This window comes from Polypterus senegalus, chromosome 9, assembly GCF_016835505.1.
Source record: "Polypterus senegalus isolate Bchr_013 chromosome 9, ASM1683550v1, whole genome shotgun sequence".
In the NCBI taxonomy this organism is placed as follows: Eukaryota; Metazoa; Chordata; class Cladistia; order Polypteriformes; family Polypteridae; genus Polypterus; species Polypterus senegalus.
The window spans coordinates 139334520-139351958 of record NC_053162.1 but is presented as its reverse complement, the minus strand read 5'-3'; the positions used below and the strand labels follow the sequence as shown (position 1 = coordinate 139351958).

At 38.2% G+C, this 17439-nt stretch overlaps 1 protein-coding gene across 4 annotated transcripts in view; it reads left to right on the top strand.

Annotated features, from left to right (window-relative positions):
* Nucleotides 1-4723: 4723 nt before the first annotated feature.
* Nucleotides 4724-17439, top strand: part of zbtb44 (zinc finger and BTB domain containing 44) — a 92233-nt gene continuing 79517 nt past the window's right edge. For 2 of the 4 annotated variants that reach the window (XM_039763988.1, XM_039763990.1), the window contains exon 1: nt 5161-5241. Coding sequence is in view for 1 of the 4 variants with exons in the window: in XM_039763992.1 (XP_039619926.1) it covers nt 5091-5241 (151 nt within the window). In the remaining 3 variants the exon portion in view is untranslated. Of the gene's footprint in view, nt 5242-17439 lie in introns of all 4 variants that reach the window. The other 2 variants (XM_039763992.1, XM_039763989.1) reach the window with 2 other exon arrangements.

Genomic DNA, 17439 nt, shown 5'->3' with positions numbered 1-17439 from the left:
ATTTCAACCTGGCTGAAAAATGTTAAAATTGGTTGTGCAGTTGTATAAAGATTGAAGTCCAAAACAGAATTGACTGGGTGAAGTTAAGATGGTGGTTTTAAAGTAAGGCAGAGGAAGTGAGGTAATCGTGACCGGGACCGGATGTAGCGCCTTCGGGACTGGAATTTACATCATCGGGGTAATGATTGGAAGTGGCATCTTCGAGACCATAAGTGATGTCATCGGGATCATGGCCGGAAAGTGGTGTCGTTGGGAATAGAAGCGACAGCATCAGGATCATGACCGGAAGTCCTGAAGAAATCATTGAAGTCGGGCAGAATTTCTTGTAATTGGTCTTCAGTGGAAAGAAAGAAAGGATTAGTGTGCCTCGCCACCCCCTGGTTTGGCGTGGAATTACCCTCATTCGAGCCCTTTAGCTGCAACCCATGCGCAAGTGTGTGACAATGGATAAATTTAAATTAAGAAAACAATAGTAAAAACACACACTGCAGTCTAAAATGGCTGAAGCTGACAGCCACTGTAAAAGTGTTTTTTTTTTTTTTTTTAATTTCAGGTGTTAAAAATGTGTTAGCATTTCCATCCATCCATCGTCCACTACTTATCCGAGGTCGGGTTGCGGGGGCAGCAGCCTAAGCAGGGAAGCCCAGACCTCCCTCTCCCTGGCCACCTCCTCCAGCTCCTATGGGGGGACCCCCGAGGTATTCCCAGGCCAGCCGGGAGATATAATCCCTCTAGCGTGTCCTGGGTCTGCCCCATGGCCTTCTCCCAGTGGGACATGCCCAGAACACCTCCCCAGGGAGGCATCCTGACCAGATGCCCAAACCACCTCAAATGAGTCCTCTCAATGCGGAGGAGCAGCGACTCTACTCTGAGTCTCTCCCAGATAACTGAACTCCTCACCCTATCCCTAAGGGAAAGTCCAGCCACCCTGCGGAGAAAACTCATTTCGGCTGCTTGTAGCCGTAATCATGCTCTTTCGGTCACTACCCAAAGTTCATGGCCATAGGTGAGGGTAGGAACATAGATCGACTGGTGAATCGACAGCCTCGCCTTTTGGCTCAGCTCTCTTTTCACCAGGACGGACCATTGCAGACCCTGCATTACTGCAGATGCCGCACCTTATCCATCTTTTTAACCTCCCGTTCCATTCTTCCCTCACTCGTGAAAAAGACCCTGGGATACTTGAACTCCTCCACTTGAGGCAGTAATATGTTCCCAAACTGGAGACAGCATTCCACCCTTTTCCGGCAGAGAACCATGGCCTCGAATTTAGAGGTGCTGACTCTCATCTTCCCCGTTTCACACTCGGTTGCAAACCGCACCTGTGAGAGCTGGTGGTCACTGTCTGACGAAGCCAACAGAACCACGTCATCCACAAACAGCAGAGATGAGATTCTGAGGTCACCGAACCAGAGCCCCTCCGCTCCTTGGCTGCACCTAGAAATTCTGTCCATAAAACTTATGAACAGAATCAGTGACAAAGGGCAGCCCCGGCAGAGTCCAACCTCAACAGGAAATGAGTTTGACTTATACTGGCAATGCGGACAAAACTCCTGCTCCTCCTGTACAGGGACTGGATGGCACGTAACAAAGAGACTTGTTCCCCGTACTCTATGAGCACACCCCACAAGAAGTTTCGAGGAACACGGTCAAATGCCTTCTCCAAATCCACAAAACACATATGTACTGGTTGGGCAAACTCCCATGCCCCCTCCAGGATCCTGGCCAGGGTGTAGAGCTGGTCCAGTGTTCCACGGCCAGGACAGAATCTGCATTGTTCCTCTTGAATTTGAGATTCGACCATAAACCGAACTCTCTTCTCCAGCACCCCTGAATAGACCTTACCAGGGAGGCTGAGGAGTGTGATCCCCATATAGTTGGAGCACATCCTCCAGTCAGCCTTCTTAAAAAGGGGGACCACCACCCCGGTTTGCCAATTCAGAGGCACTGTCCCCGATTTCCATGCAATGTTGCAGAGATGTGTCAACAAGGACAGCCCCATAATATCCAAAGCCTTGAGGAACCCAGGGTGGACCTTGTCCACCCCAGGGGCCCCGCCACCTCTGAGCTTTTTAACTACCTCGGTGACCTCGGCCCCTGATATGGACAGGCCCCCCCCAGAGTCCTCTAGTTCTGCTTCCTCTAAGGAAGACATGCTGTGTTGGCATTTCCTCCTTTTGAAAACAGTAAGAATGCTCTAATAGTGATAGTTCTACCTGGAAGTAGTTGAAAATATTCAGAAGCATTGAAACAAGTGAGAGATGAAAAAAAAAAAAAGCAGTAGCCACTAAAACAAAATGTCTACGCGGATCTTGAGATTCATCTCCTTCTCCATATGAATCCTTATGTGTGCACAAAAAGATTAGCCCAAATAATGTCCTTATCTCTCTTCCCAACAGTGTGTACATGTATGTGTATGCTGCCTTCTCTTCCTGACCCCTGTAGAAACCTTGCCACAGGAGCCTTTTAGTCTTTACAGTCTTTGTACACAGGAACATCTGCTGAGTTATCTACCCTTGCCCATTTCCCATCAGGTCACAGTTTATAATCTCTCATTCCCTTTTGCCCTCATGTAGTCTTTCTATGGTCCTGGGTGCAATTTAGAGGACGATGCTGTTTTTGCAAGTTGTACATGTCCTGGAGGAATAGGAAGCAAGAAAAAAAGTTACCAAAATATGGAAAATACAATGGAAGGTAGGCAAAAACTATAGTCTTTGAACAGACAGAGGTCAGAATACAAAGGAAAACAAAATAAATTGGTTGCTAAAGTCAAAATATGAAAACTAAAGTCAGAAAACACATAACCAAAAAATAAACATATATAAATAAATAAATACCCTCACTCTAATTTAAATAGCCATTTTAAACAGATGAGACATAATGACATAGTGTGTTATATGACTTCTTTCCACTGAAATACTAACCATCTTAGCAAGAAGCAAAATGACGGCAATCACACCAAAAACAAAAGAAAACAATAAAATGCCAGAATAATAATTATAAACAACCAGAAGAACAGATCTAATAAGTTACATGACTTGAACTTGTTATAAGGACATCAAAACACTGATTCAGTACAGGTTTCACCTATCTCATTCTTATGGCCTTTCTGGGACCTGCCCTTATTTTCTGCCAACCTTTCCTGCCTGCACACAACTTATCCAGAGGACCACCCAACATCCCCTTTTCATTTTTAATACCTTCATATTTACATTTGGTCTTCTGAACTACCAGCACAATGCCATATATCATGTACTTTGTATCCATTACAGAAATCAGAGTGTGTTCTGTTAGACAGGACTGACCCACTACATTTGCAATTGCATTTGTTGCCATCAGCTCATAGGTTTACGGTTCCAAGCATAAAAAGCAACTGGTTCAAATATTGTTTCATTTCAACTTCTGTTAAGCTTTTAAATCAGATCAATTTTAATAAACATCCACAGGCTTAAATCATAGGAAGAAAAATGCAATTTCCTCAGTGGGCTGGTGCCCTGCCCAGGGTTTGTTTCCTGCCTTGCACCCTGTGTTGACTAGAATTGGCTCCAGCAGACCCCCCCGTGATCCTGTAGTTAGGATATAACTGGTTGGATAATGGATGGATGGATGGAAAAGTATCATTTGCATCATCCATTAGTTAAGTCTAAATGTTGGTTTAATTTTCCTATCATGTTCACTGCTGTATTATATTTATTTGCACTGTGTTTGTGTGTGATGGATGTATTATTTTGGATGTCATTTAAATGTTAAATCGTCTCTCTATAAAACTTGCTGACATACCAAGTTTCCTTCTTGGGAAATTATAACTTAATTACGTTTAAATGATTTAACTCAGCATATAACAGTTGGAGCAACACTATGAAAGAGAATACAAGTTAATCAAAAACAGTAAATAGTATCACACTACTTAATTCCTTATCAACCATGTAGATATTAAGTAAATACAGTATCTGCTGCTTATGTTTGATGTAATCAATACACATATAATATTTCGTTTCTGTATCATATGTATAAAGGAAGTGGACACCAGACCATACCCCTTTTAAGTCCTGGTTTCTAGTGATAATGAAAAAGTGGAATTATCTTATACGTTCACTGGGTCAGTATTGTCACATGTACAGAGTACAGTGAAATTCTTACTTGACTGTAATTACCACTAATAAATGGATTTATTGGAAAAAAATTGCAATAATCTAACCCTCTCTATATGTGTGAAAGAACTGTGCCACTGAGCAAGTTACTTATCCTGTCTGCGCCTCTAAATAAATTAATTAAAAATACACGTAATGAATACTTTAGTTCCCGTAAATCACTGTTGTACGTTGTAAACTTCAGTGTTTGTCTGAAACATAAAAAACAGCAACGATAAAATGCTTTCCCTTTATTATAAGAAAAAAAGGATGTTTTTTTTCTTCATAAAATCTTTAATCTATTACACCGAAATCCGTTCTGATTTTAATTTAAGCACAACTTTATTATATTTGACTCGATTCCCTCTTTTTTTCCCAAAGAAAAGTCTTTTTTTATAAATGTCTCTTTTTTTGTAATATGTTGGATATGTCCGTAGTAAACTCGTTAGGTAAAAAATCTAAACTTAAAATGTTGATTTACTTAATTGATAATTCAAATAGTCACATGAAAGTTATCGAACTCATTTGCTTAGTTCTATTGTGTTTATCGTTATCTTCTTCGCGCTGTTGCCAACGGGTGTCGTACAAAATAAGATGAAATAGTAAGAATACTTATTTAATCTCATAAACAATTAACTCAGGTGTTCTGACGCACAAAACTTTTTGGTAACGGTGAAATTCTACGTGCGGTATCATTCTAGCGGCGGCGCTGCTGGAGATGGCTTGCCCACGCTATGCATTATGGGACAAAAATAAAGTGCAAAAAATATCCGCAGAGGGAACAAAGAGAGAAAGAAGGAGGGAACATAAAGGGCTAACTGTAAACTTTGAAACAATTTATACGACTGACGGAAAAAATACACCGTGAACAAACACATTTGGAAATAAACAAAGAGATAACAGATAGGCAAGTGGCAAAGTAGGATAATGCGTTGCATAAACATTTCGATTTAGAAATGGATGTTTAATCAAAGGAGGGAAGCAGCCCGTGTCCGCGCAGAACCCGACTCCTGGTGTGTTTATCTCGGCCACGTACCTTGCTGCTATCCCCAGGCTTCCCGGAGAACACTAGGCCGGACCCCCTCCCCTTCCTTCTCTGCGGCGTGGAAAGGTAAGCAACTTGGCGAGCCAATTTGTATGAGTGAGTAAAGCAGAGTTTATTTGCATTTTTTCATATGATTGCCGTCATCTGCTTGTCCTTAACCTTCCGTGCAAGTAACTAGAATGCGATCTACTTGAGGGGATATGTGATTAGTGATGCGAAACTAATAAAAATTCGCGTTTTCAAGTTGTTTGATTTTCAAGCAAGGTGTATTATATGCTTATTTTTCAGAAAAAAATACGTAGACTTCAGCACGGAATAGAAAAAAAATAGGCGACTTGCTTTACTAGTACCGTACATGGAAATCTGACAGCGTGTGGCAGTGCTACGATGTAACTGAAGTGAACCATGCTGCTAGTCAGAGCACATTGTTCTTCGCGGACGACTTTTCTATTTAAAACAAGCTTATTTTATTTATCACTAATGACGCAGCTCGTGAACGGTAATGCTGCTTCAAGTTGGCTCCGATTTACAGGCGCCAACACTGGGAGTTTAAAAGGTAAACTGCAATGTAAGCGTGATGAAAAGCTACTGCTAGATTAGGTTTTCATATCCCCGCCCCTTTCAAATCAAATATGAAAGTAAACAAACGCGATCGGAGAGAATTGGCCACACAGTTGATGGCCCGTTCTGATCTTTTGAAATCGGTGTGCTAACTGTTTAGGGCTTTTTTTTGTTTACTTTTTTCACCATTCCTATCATCCAGATGTATTTTTCGGTTAATATGAAAGCTCTTTGGAGTTATTAGTGAAGAAATCTGCAGGACCACGGAACATGTGGTTTGAGAGATTCCACGATACTGATGAAGCACGCAAAAAAGTGCAACAAAAATGACAACACCTGTACTGCGTAATAATTGCAATAATTTAGCAAATTTTAGTTATGGAAAAAAGTAGTATCTTTGTAAACACTCGTTAATTGATGCGTTTCAGACCGATCAGTGCCCAAAAGCTAACAACTTGTTGGGAAGTAAAGAATATTTGCAGACATGTGGAATTAGATAATAAAGCAAGTCTGCATGGAAGATAAATAATAGTTATGATTACAACATAATTAACTAAGTGTATTTGGAGAGTGTTGGATTTTATTTTTAATCTTTTTGTTTGCATTGGAGCTCTCATATAATATTTGTAGTATTCAAGATGAGTTGTTACTAGTAGTCTGGAAATTGTTGCATTATTATGATGTGGCAGCCCTGATTTTTCCTATTACTACTATGGTAATATTATAACTTTAATTAAATGAAAATTCATACTTTTATTTTTCAGTAAACAGATGAAAGTTGTTGCTTATGTTCTTATTTTAGTCATGGAGTGGAAGATAGAAATTGTTTTATTGTAAAATGTATAGAAATTTAGCCAGTAACACTGGCTAGTATAAAATGTGTACCTACCAGTTTTACTTAGTTCATCTTAACCCTTTCACTTTCAAGATACAGCACTGTGTAATGTTAATTTCATTGAAACCTGGATGCATTTAATCAGACCTTTTCGCACATGCATGCCATCTAAGTATTTAGTGCCAATCTGCCACGTTGTACAGTTGTGCTTGAAAGTTTGTGAACCCTTTAGAATTTTCTATTTTTCTAAAATATGATTTAAAACATCATCAGATTTTTCACTCAAGTCCTAAAAGTAGATAAAGAGAAACCAGTTAAACAAATGAGAAAATAAATATTATACTTGGTAATTTATTTATTGAGGAAAATGATCGAATATTACATATTTGTAAGTGGCAAAAGCATGTGAACCTCTAGGATTAGCAGTTAGTTTGAAGGTGAAATTAGAATCAGGTGTTTTCAATCAATGGGATGACAATCAGGTGTGAGTGGGCACCCTGTGTTATTTAAAGAACAGGCATCTATCAAAGTCTGCTCTTCACAACACATGTTTGTGGAAGTGTATCATGGCACAAACAAAGGAGATTTCTGAGGACCTCAGAAAAAGAGTTGTTGATGCTCATGAGCCTGGAAAATGTTACAAAGCCATCTCTAAAGAGTTTGGACTCCACCAATCCACAGTCAGACAGATTGTATACAAATGGAGGAAATTCAAGACCATTGTTACCCTCCCCAGGAGTGGTCGAACAACAAAGATCACTCCAAGAGCAAGGCGTCTAATAGTCGGCGAGGTCATAAAGGACTCCAGGGTAACTTTTAAGCAACTGAAGGCCTTTCTCACATTGGCTAATGTTCATGTTCATGAGTCCACCATCAGGAGAAGACTGAACAACAATGGTGTGCATGGCAGGGTTGCAAGGAGAAAGCCACTGCTCTCCAAAAACATTGCTGCTCATCTGCAGTTTGCTAAAGATCACGTGGACAAACCAGAAGGCTATTGGAAGAATGTTTTGTGGACGGATGAGACCAAAATAGAACTTTTTGGTTTAAATGAAAAGCGTTATGTTTGGAGAAAGGAAAACACTGCATTCCAGCATAAGAACCTTATCCCATCTGTGAAACATGGTGGTGGTGGTGGTGGTAGTATAATGGTTTGGGCCTGTTTTGCTGCATCTGGGCCAGGACGGCTTGCCTTCATTGATGGAACAATGAATTCTGAATTATAGAATTCTAAAGGAAAATGTCAGGACATCTGTCCATGAACTGAATCCCAACAGAAGGTGGGTCATGCAGCAAGACAACGACCCTAAGCACACAAGTCGTTCTACCAAAGAACGGTTAAGGAATAATAAAGGTAATGTTTTGGAATGACCAAGTCAAAGTCCTGACCTTAATCCAATCGAAATGTTGTGGAAGGACCTGAAGCGAGCAGTTAATGTGAGGAAACCCACCAACATCCCAGAGTTGAAGCTGTTCTGTATGGAGGAATGGGCTAAAATTCCTCCAAGCCAGTGTGCAGGAATGATCAAAAGTTACCGGAAATGTTTAGTTGCAGTTATTGCTGCAAAAGGGGGGGTCACACCAGATACTGAAAGCAAAGGTTCAGATACTTTTTTCACTCACAAATATGTAATATTCAATCATTTTTCTTAATAAATAAATGATCAAGTATAATATTTTTGTCTCATTTGTTTAACTGGTTTCTCTTTATCTACTTTTAGGACTTAAGTGAAAATGTTTTAGATCATGTTTATGCAGAAACATGGAAAATTCTAAAGAGTTCACAAACTTTCAAGCACCACTGTAAGTGTCAATGAATACATCCAGAATAAGGTATCTTGGGAAACTCACAGTGACAGTTTTTCTGTTTTACACAATTTCCAGGTAATTTATCAGTTCTAGTTATGAGTGAACAAACCTCACTGGTCTAAATGTGCAAGATATCATGAAGGACATGTTAGATGCTTTGATATTTTTCCAAATGTAGCAATCTGTAGAGACTGTTTTTGAGACTGTTTATGCAGTTAGGTCTGTAAGTCGTTTGATCATTTCTGTCTCAAAGTTAGCTACTAGTAAAATATCTGGAAATTAGAATGATTCTGAGATAATGGAGTTGCTTTTTAAGTTCAGTTACCACTGGGCATGTCCATGTGCCATGTGCTTAATTGCCAAAATTACCTACATTACAAATGAGTTGTGACCACAGTTGGGACTGAAATAGATGTGTCTTTAGATCCTTGTGGCATTATATTGGCTTCTGCTGGTTTTTGTCTGAGGTATCTTTTAATGTGTTTTTATGTTTTTTGTGCCAATCTAGAAATTAGTACAATCACAGGATACAAGTATCAGGATTTTTTTCTTTGAGAAAAAACTAATCTCATAATAATGATCATGAATTGTATCACATTTTTCCAGATTTTGTCCCGTTTTAAATCATACTGTTATGCATGAAGGCATTTCACTAGCAGAATTATTGTGTTATCTTGAAACATGTGAACAGGCACATCCAAGTCAGCTTTTTGGATGGTTGACACTAAGGTCTCCAGACTATGGGGTTTATATAGGCAATGTCAAAAGTTTACAGCAGAATTACTTGGTACGCATGCCTGTGTGTCTGTCACATGATGTTCTTATGTTAGTTTGTTGATAAGTGTAGCAGTGGTCTTCATTTATCTGTTTTTAATATCCCCATATGTAACATGGAATCCTCCTTTGTTTGTAATATGTTGGGTCGAAAAGAGGATATGTGCCTAGTAGGGATGTAAAGGTATTGTATATACCGTCATACCGCAATAGCAAATTTTTTCAATACTATCGTGGTCGCATGACTCAATAAAACGATAGGTCTTCTGAGAAAAGTTTGCTCAGGCGAATGGAGCGAACGGGAGGTAGCGGGAACTACAATTCCTATCAGCCCAGGCATGGCCATCATCCTTTGCGGTCTGTTGTCGCTACAGATCCAGTAATGCGGAAATGGCGGGTGCTGCTAGTAGCGGCGAAGGAAAAGAGATGGAAATGGTCGAACCTAAAGCGGGTTTTAAATCGGATGTGTGGAAGCATTTCGGTTTCTCTCTGAAAAGAAACAAGAAAGGAGAAAAGGTGAAAGATAAAGAAAATACGGTATGCAGGCACTGCCAGACTGTGGTAAAATACAAGTCGGGGAATACGACTAACATGAGGAGCCATTTGTTAAATCATCACCCCGAAAAGTTACGTGAAGATACGAGGAGCAAAATCCAGTCGGGCCAAAAGACTATAAAAAAAGCGTTTACAGCCTCACTCCCCCACAACAGTGCAAGAGCACAAGAAATCACAAGAGGCATTGGTGAATATATAGCCAAAGGCCTACGGCCCTTTTCGGTGGTGGATAATGAAGGTTTTAAGAGGTTAGTAAACATGCTGGAGCCAAAGTATAAAATCCCGTCGCGGGATAGTTAAACTATTTTACCAGCTCTTTACAAAGAGACAAGGGCGAAAGTTGCACAGAGTGCAAGCAAGCAGAGTGCATCTCAATCACCACAGATGGGTGGACTTCACGAGCTACTCAGAGCTATGTTACCATCACAGCACGTGCTATGACAAGTGAATGGGAGATAAAAACTTTTGTCCTACAGACACGGGTACTCTTTGAGTCACACACTGGACACAACATAGGCGAGGTGTTAAAATCTGCTGTTTCAGAGTGGGAGCTTGACATGATTTACAACAACAATCACCAGGGCATCGCTGTGGTTACTGACAACGCAAGAAACATGGGTGTAGCGGTGAATGAGGCTGGTCTGTCCCCACATGTAAAGTGTTTTGCTCACACCTTAAATCTTGCGTCCCAGGCAGGTTTGAAGGTAAACCGTGTCAGTCGTCTACTTGGCAGAGTGAGGCGTGTAGCAGCGTTTTTTCACCGCAGTTCAACTGCAACAGCTGTGCTGACCTCCAAGCAGCAAATGTTTAACCTGCCAGTACATAAACTGATAATGGATGTAGTAACTAGGTGGAACAGCTCACTTGACATGATTGAGTGCTACCTGGAGCAACAACAGGCAATTGCTGCAGCCCTACTGAGTTCTGAAGTCAGGCGCAATGCACCTGAAATAGACACTCTAGACGCAGCTGACATCGCAGATGCTGAGGAGATCGTTAAACTTCTCACACCCTTGAAATACACACCCTTCATTAGTTTTGTTTTTCCTGTAAATGATTCAATAAATACCGTACCGTGCCATTCATACCGAGGTATTACCGTACCGTGAAGTTTTGATACCGTTACATCCTTAGTGCCTAGATATGTGACATTATATATATATTACTTTGGATTAGTAGCATGCAAATCTAAAGTTCTATGGCAACCTCAGGTTAAATTATCAATTATTTTACCAAAGAGAATGGAAAGGCAGAATCGTTAAAAATGGTTCTCTCTCCATAGTGTGTACTGTCATAGTAAAGTTGCAGTGTACAAGTGTCAGTATATATCCTCATTTGTGCTAAAGAACCAACCAAAAGACTAACAAGTAACAGTGAAATTTAAGTTCAATGAGCAATATTTTTCAGAGAAATTGATGTACAATTGTGTCTTTAGACTTGGACTTCTTAAACCGTAATGTAGTGTTGTAGTGTAGTCCATTAAGTGAAAGTCACACTCCATATTAAGGACAAAATATATCAATCTCAATTCCTTTTTAAAGATGACTTTTTGATTTATAGGTATGTAAACATGCTTTTATTAAATTTCCCTCTTATAGTAAGTCTAGGAATATATGTCTAATGTGATTTAAAGCATGATTGTATGTATATTTATGTTTATATAATTAAACACTTGCATAATATTGAAAATTGTATAAGGAATACCAGAGCACAGTATTCATAAGTCAGTTTGGCTTTCCAGTTTGGTTATAGTGTTTTTCTTTATTTGACTTTAGCAAAGCTTGAGTTTGAGCCATATAGTCCATTGGAATGTAGAACCATTGCATATTTTTTTTTCCTGTTCACTCCAGCTAATCAAGATGTACAGCATCAGTGATTACAAACAGGTATTACTTTGAAGATTTAAGGTAGTGTGAAGACATTTTGTTTGTTTCCCTTCAGTGTCATACATTCATTTTCACTTATGCAACCAGTGATTCTTCTCTCTGAAGCAACAGAGAGAATGAAAATGCTTGATAACAGCTGGGTTTGACACAATTTAGTAACAAGTTTGAGTTTGCTCACTTTTTAAAATGATTTCTAGTAGCTCCCAGACTATTTTGTTCATTTCCTTGAATTTTGCCATTGGGAAAATGATGTTTGTTCTTTTAGATTTATTAATAGTGCTTCATTTAACAGGACAGGTTTCCAGGGCAAATCAATTTATGCCACAATTGTGAAAAATAAAGCTTGACTTTAAAAATACTGAACCTACTCCTTTTAATGCTATTTAGTGTCACAGTGAACAGAGCTTATCCTGGGAACATTTAGTGTAAGACGGAAACCTTCCCTGGATGTGGCCCAGAAAATCACATAGCACACACTCGTACTGAATGAAGCCCTGCCAGTACAATTTTAACAGTTAACCTAATGTGCACATCTTTGGAATATATACTATTAACAATGTAACATTATTTGACTAAAGAATGCAGTGTTCCTTCCATTTCATGTCCACAACTTACATATGTTATTTCTCATTTATAGATAACTTATCAGTGTTTGTTTTGCAAATTTTCATATAGCCATCAAGTTAATTCTTGCAAGATTAAAACTGATCTGGTAGTATTATCTCAGTAACCTATTCATCAAGGTGCATCCTTTGTTTTAACCAGAGCCATAAAGTTGGAGCTTGTTAAATTCCAAGAACTCTTAGTGTGAATAAAACTTTAAATGTAATGTCAGTGTGGTAACTTTGTGTTTAAAAAAAAAAAAAACTTGCTTTAAGTATACAGTATATAGTTCTATGACTAAGGAATGCACAGAAGTATTTTTGATATTTAAGCTTACTAAAGAAACACAAGTTATAATATTGCAGTTTATTTAGTAGTAGTTTACAATAATTTTTTGCTCCATATGTTTACATACTGTCATGGAAAAATTAAATGGATTTCAACGATGTAGAACAGAAATTATATACTGTTTCTTTTAAAGATTTACATTATGCAAATTATGAAAATGTGACATTCAGTGTTTTTCATCAGCTTTGTCCATTTGATTTAAGTTTGCATTATAGACAGTTGTGGCAGAAGTAACACCTTTCACTTCTCATTTCAGTAGTTCCAGAGTGCCTTATTTTATATATTGTATTTCAAGAGGCAGCCAGAAGGAAGCCAGTTAGATTTCTGTTTACACATCAAATTAAAACATTCAAGAAAAATATAGTTTTACAAATATGATGGACACTTCCAGCATTGATATACTGTATTTTTTATAGGAAAAACTCACACATTCAAGTTATAAGTCATGATAATGTTTATATTAACACAATGAAAAATTCTTTGGGTCCTCTGTAGAACAATGTAATAACAAAAATAAGATAGGAAATACAATACATTCAGTAATTCAACAAAAAAGAAGAAAAATGGTCACTTAGACTATATGTATGGAATCTGATATAGTGTTGTATTGTAGTTTTTATTTCCTTGGACTGCTGTTTACCATTAACATAAAACTGTTAAAACCTACTTTGAAACCTGCAGCCAGGGAAGTTCCCTGGTTAACCAGTCAAGAAATCTACAGGGATTCACTCACAGCAGCAATTTGAAAAGCCAAAAAGAAAAATAGTAAAGGTTGTTCCCTCACTAAAAATACAAGGTTGGAGACCCATTGTTTTAACGAAGGCTACATAACCATAACATTATATCTTTAGCTGATATATTTTTATTTAGTGTACATGTTCTTACCTTTTGCAGATACGCATTTGATGCAGCAGTGCTTGAGCACTTGAGAGCTGAATTTGTGTTGTTTGCTTATGTCACATCTTATAGTTTTACAGTATTTGCTTCACAAAGAAGCACTCCAGACATAAACTAAACTGAAAGGCTGCAAGTGATAAACAAAAATGATGTGAAGACATGTGTTACTTCATTTTTAGTGTTCCTTAAAGTTGTAATAAATAGTTTCTTGAAGATGTGCACTGAGCACCACATGCTTTACTTCACCAGCAAATAATTCTTCTACAAATATCATCTTTGAAACTGATAGTAAGATGGCTTAACAATTTTCACCTTGGCTATAAAGAGAACAACTCCCAAATTTTAAAATTGGTTTTGTTTTAGATATTTTTCAAACTAGTACTAACTGAATTAAACAATTTAACAAAGTTGTGTGTAAATAATTGCATAAGACTTTCATTCATCATCTCCCAAGTGTCATGTTTTACTTGCATGAACACGTAGCATATTGTAAAGTAGTGCACTGTTATGTTTTGCATGCTTTACCAAGCTACTTTCTGGAAGTTCTTGAAAATTAATCTAGGTCTTAACCTGGGAAAAACTGCCAGGTTGGCATTCTTGACCATGCTTGTTCATACTTGCATGGAGAATTTACTGGTAAATTCCTAGCATAGCCTGCATGGGTGGGTGGGGTCAAAGCTACAAATGATCTTTTAGATAACTTTCTGTTTTCCTACATTGCAGGTTCTGGTACTTGACAATCTGGGAAAATTGAAATTAGCGTGTAGATGATAAACAGGATCATTAGTGATCTGATCAAAATTTTTAGGACAAGGTCGGGATATACTGTAGATGCTCCTTGGAAATGTCATCAACCCATTGAGCTCTGTTTAGTACGTTCATCATAAACATGTTTCCAAATCCACAGTTCAAACCAAAAGGCATAGTAGATCTGTTGCACATTTGTAAACGTAGAGTTGTATTTTACATGAAGGCAATTTCTAGAGGTAGAAGTAGTATGGTCGACAGCTTGGTTTCTTCATGGCTTTTCTCCAATTGACCAAAATAACCTCGCTAGCAGGGCAGGGTGATATCTATTATAAGTTATGCGGGACTTTTGAGGCATATAATTATTATGGACTACACACTCAAGGTAATAAGTTGTATGTATAATCTTGTTGAGACCAGCTGGACCTGGCTTAACTTTGTTTGCTGTTAGAGAATCACATTTTTCCAATCGTTGTATGGAGTCTAGGTCATAATAAATTATACAAGTTCCATTCCTAGTCAGAGCTTGAAATTCAGTACAGAATTGCATGTATGCCACACAAAGTTAGTAATTTCAGCAAGTTTTTAATGTGCAAATTTCCCACACATTTATATGATAAACACTCTTATTTGTTGCCAAAACATTCAACATCTTTTTTTAAAATCACTGTTTTATAACTATGCCAAATTTGTTACTTTGGCATTGACTTTGATCAATGAAAAGTTGCATACACTTGACTTTGTTGAGAAAGTTTTTAAAGCTACACAATTATCGGTTCTTTAAAATGTTTATAATGAGCTGACTGTCTATAAACCTGAATCCGAAAAGTAAAAATCAGTGATACATTATTATATAGCTGATTTAAATGTGCCACACAATATTGTTAGTTTTTCCTCTTTTTTTCTCCTTTTCTTTACACTGCACCTCCTCCTGTTAGTCTCCCCTTACTGCACCCTTTACCTCCTGACTTTTACAAGAAAAGGTAAATAATCATCAATAGTATTAGAAAATTGCAATAAAAGACCATACATGGACATTCAGTAAATTTGTTTCTTCCCCTTTTAACACAGAGATAACTCTAATCTGTAATTTTCAACATTAATACAACCAAAACAATTATTCTATCCCTTTGTAAGTTGTTCTGTGAACCTTGATCTAACATTGGCCACACCGGAGCCTGTTGCACTCTGTCTCTCTTTGTACTTGAAGAAGCTAGGACAGGTGTAGCAGAAGAAATAGCAGTTGACTGTAAGGGATGGGTTGGCACATATGAATCCTCTGGTTGTGTGGGTGAAGGTGGATTGAAATGGGCTGACATAGCTAGGGCAAGGTGAACTGCATTACAAATCTTGTCATCTGACAAAAGATATGTTTTTGAGCGATTACCTGAAAAGGCTGACTGAACTTAGAATGATGCTTTTGAACTATGCCTGGCTTTCTAATGCATACAAAACTCCCACATATGAATGAAGGTAATCTTGCACTGTGATGCATATCTGTTATTTTTTATTTTTTTCTTCTTTCTGGTGTACATGCTAGTATGCTGCTTTAAAGGCACAGTTGGTAGCACGTCTCTAACATTTAATTTAGTAATCATTGAGCGACCATGTAAGACTTCAGCAGGTGACTTTTGTGTTATTGCATGTGCAGTAGCATGATATGTCTGCAAAAAAATCTGTCACAAATGACTTCCAAAGCTTTCCTTCAGTATTTGCAATTTGCAAAATCTTTTATCTCACCATTTGCTTGTGGATAGTCAACCGAACTGTGAAAGTGTTTGATGTCCCTGTCACTAAGAAACGCTTCGAATTCAGATGAAATAACCTGAGATCCATTGTCACTAACAATTTCCAGTGGATTCCCCTCCCTACTGAAAACTGTGTGCAGAATTTATAATGGTTGCTGAAGTAACAGGAGATTTGACTACTGAAGTAGTCAATAAGTGTAATTGCATAACAGTAGTAATATGGTGCAGTTTGGAATAGCCCCACAATGTCAGTGGTAAATTTGTCCCAAGCTGTATTTAGGATAGTCAGTGGTTGTAACAGAGCCATATTTGTGTTAGCAGTTTTATCATGCTTTATGCAAGTTGTACATGATTTGATGACATCTTCCACCTAGGAATCCATGCCAGGCCAACAATAAACCTCTGTGTCTCTGTTGTTTTTGTTTGTACAATCCCTTGATGTATAAAATGTGGCAGATGAATCATATTTGACTGTAACTCTGATGGAACAATGACCCGATGAGTGCCATGAATAATCAGGGGTGTGGAAATCAAATTTTTTTCTACTTGTCCACGGACAAATAAACTTAGAAAATCTACTTGTCTGCCAGTTAAATTCACTTGCCCATAAACAAATAACAAAAGTGAAAAATAGTTTATTTTTTCTGATCTCTTTTATTGATACCAAAACTGCCTTCCATTTTAAAACTGAAAGAAGTTCTTTCAGGGAGTAGTATTTTGCCACCTTGCTCTAGAACATTATATAAAAGATTCCCTTATCATTTTAAGTCACTAATAAAGAATGCCTTCATTATAGCTACACTAGTTCTGTTTCACATATTACAGTTACATAACAGAACACTGTCCTTGAGACATCATTCAACAAAACAGACAATATTAACTTCACAAACTCAACACAGGCGTCCCTGCCTCGATGGTCACTCCCCAAATTTACACCATTCTTTTCCTTCACAGAACACAGAAATTGAAAGTCAGTAAATGGCCTGTTGTGCTTAGCAACAGCGTAAGCAGTATTGAACAGCCTAGCATAACGCTCAACCTCCGAGCGTTCAACTTTAGAAAACACATTTTCTATTGAACCAACTTTTTTTTTTTTTTAATTTAGACTCATGCTTTGACATACAGGCAATGTGTTTCACAGACAGCTGATGCGATAGTAGTGTGTCTTTTCTGTCAACTTTCTTGCCAGTAAATAATGTGGATGTTTTGTCGGCAATAAGTGGATACTGATGGCAAATATGGCAGAAAACGGAGTCAGTGTCGTCTGCATTTACCCACGGAAACTCTTTGAGCCATTGCGATTTAAAAGACCGTTTTCGGTTTTTATCATACTCGCAGTCCCTTTCAGCTTTTGTTTTTCTTTTCTTGCTCTCATTGTCAGGTTTTTCAGGGCCTGTTGTGCCCGTTTTAATCAAGAAATTATCCATTTCTTATCCGCGATGCTACTTGCTTCAGTTTAAGCAACACACATATAGCGAGAAAACTTGCTTACCGCAGTGCA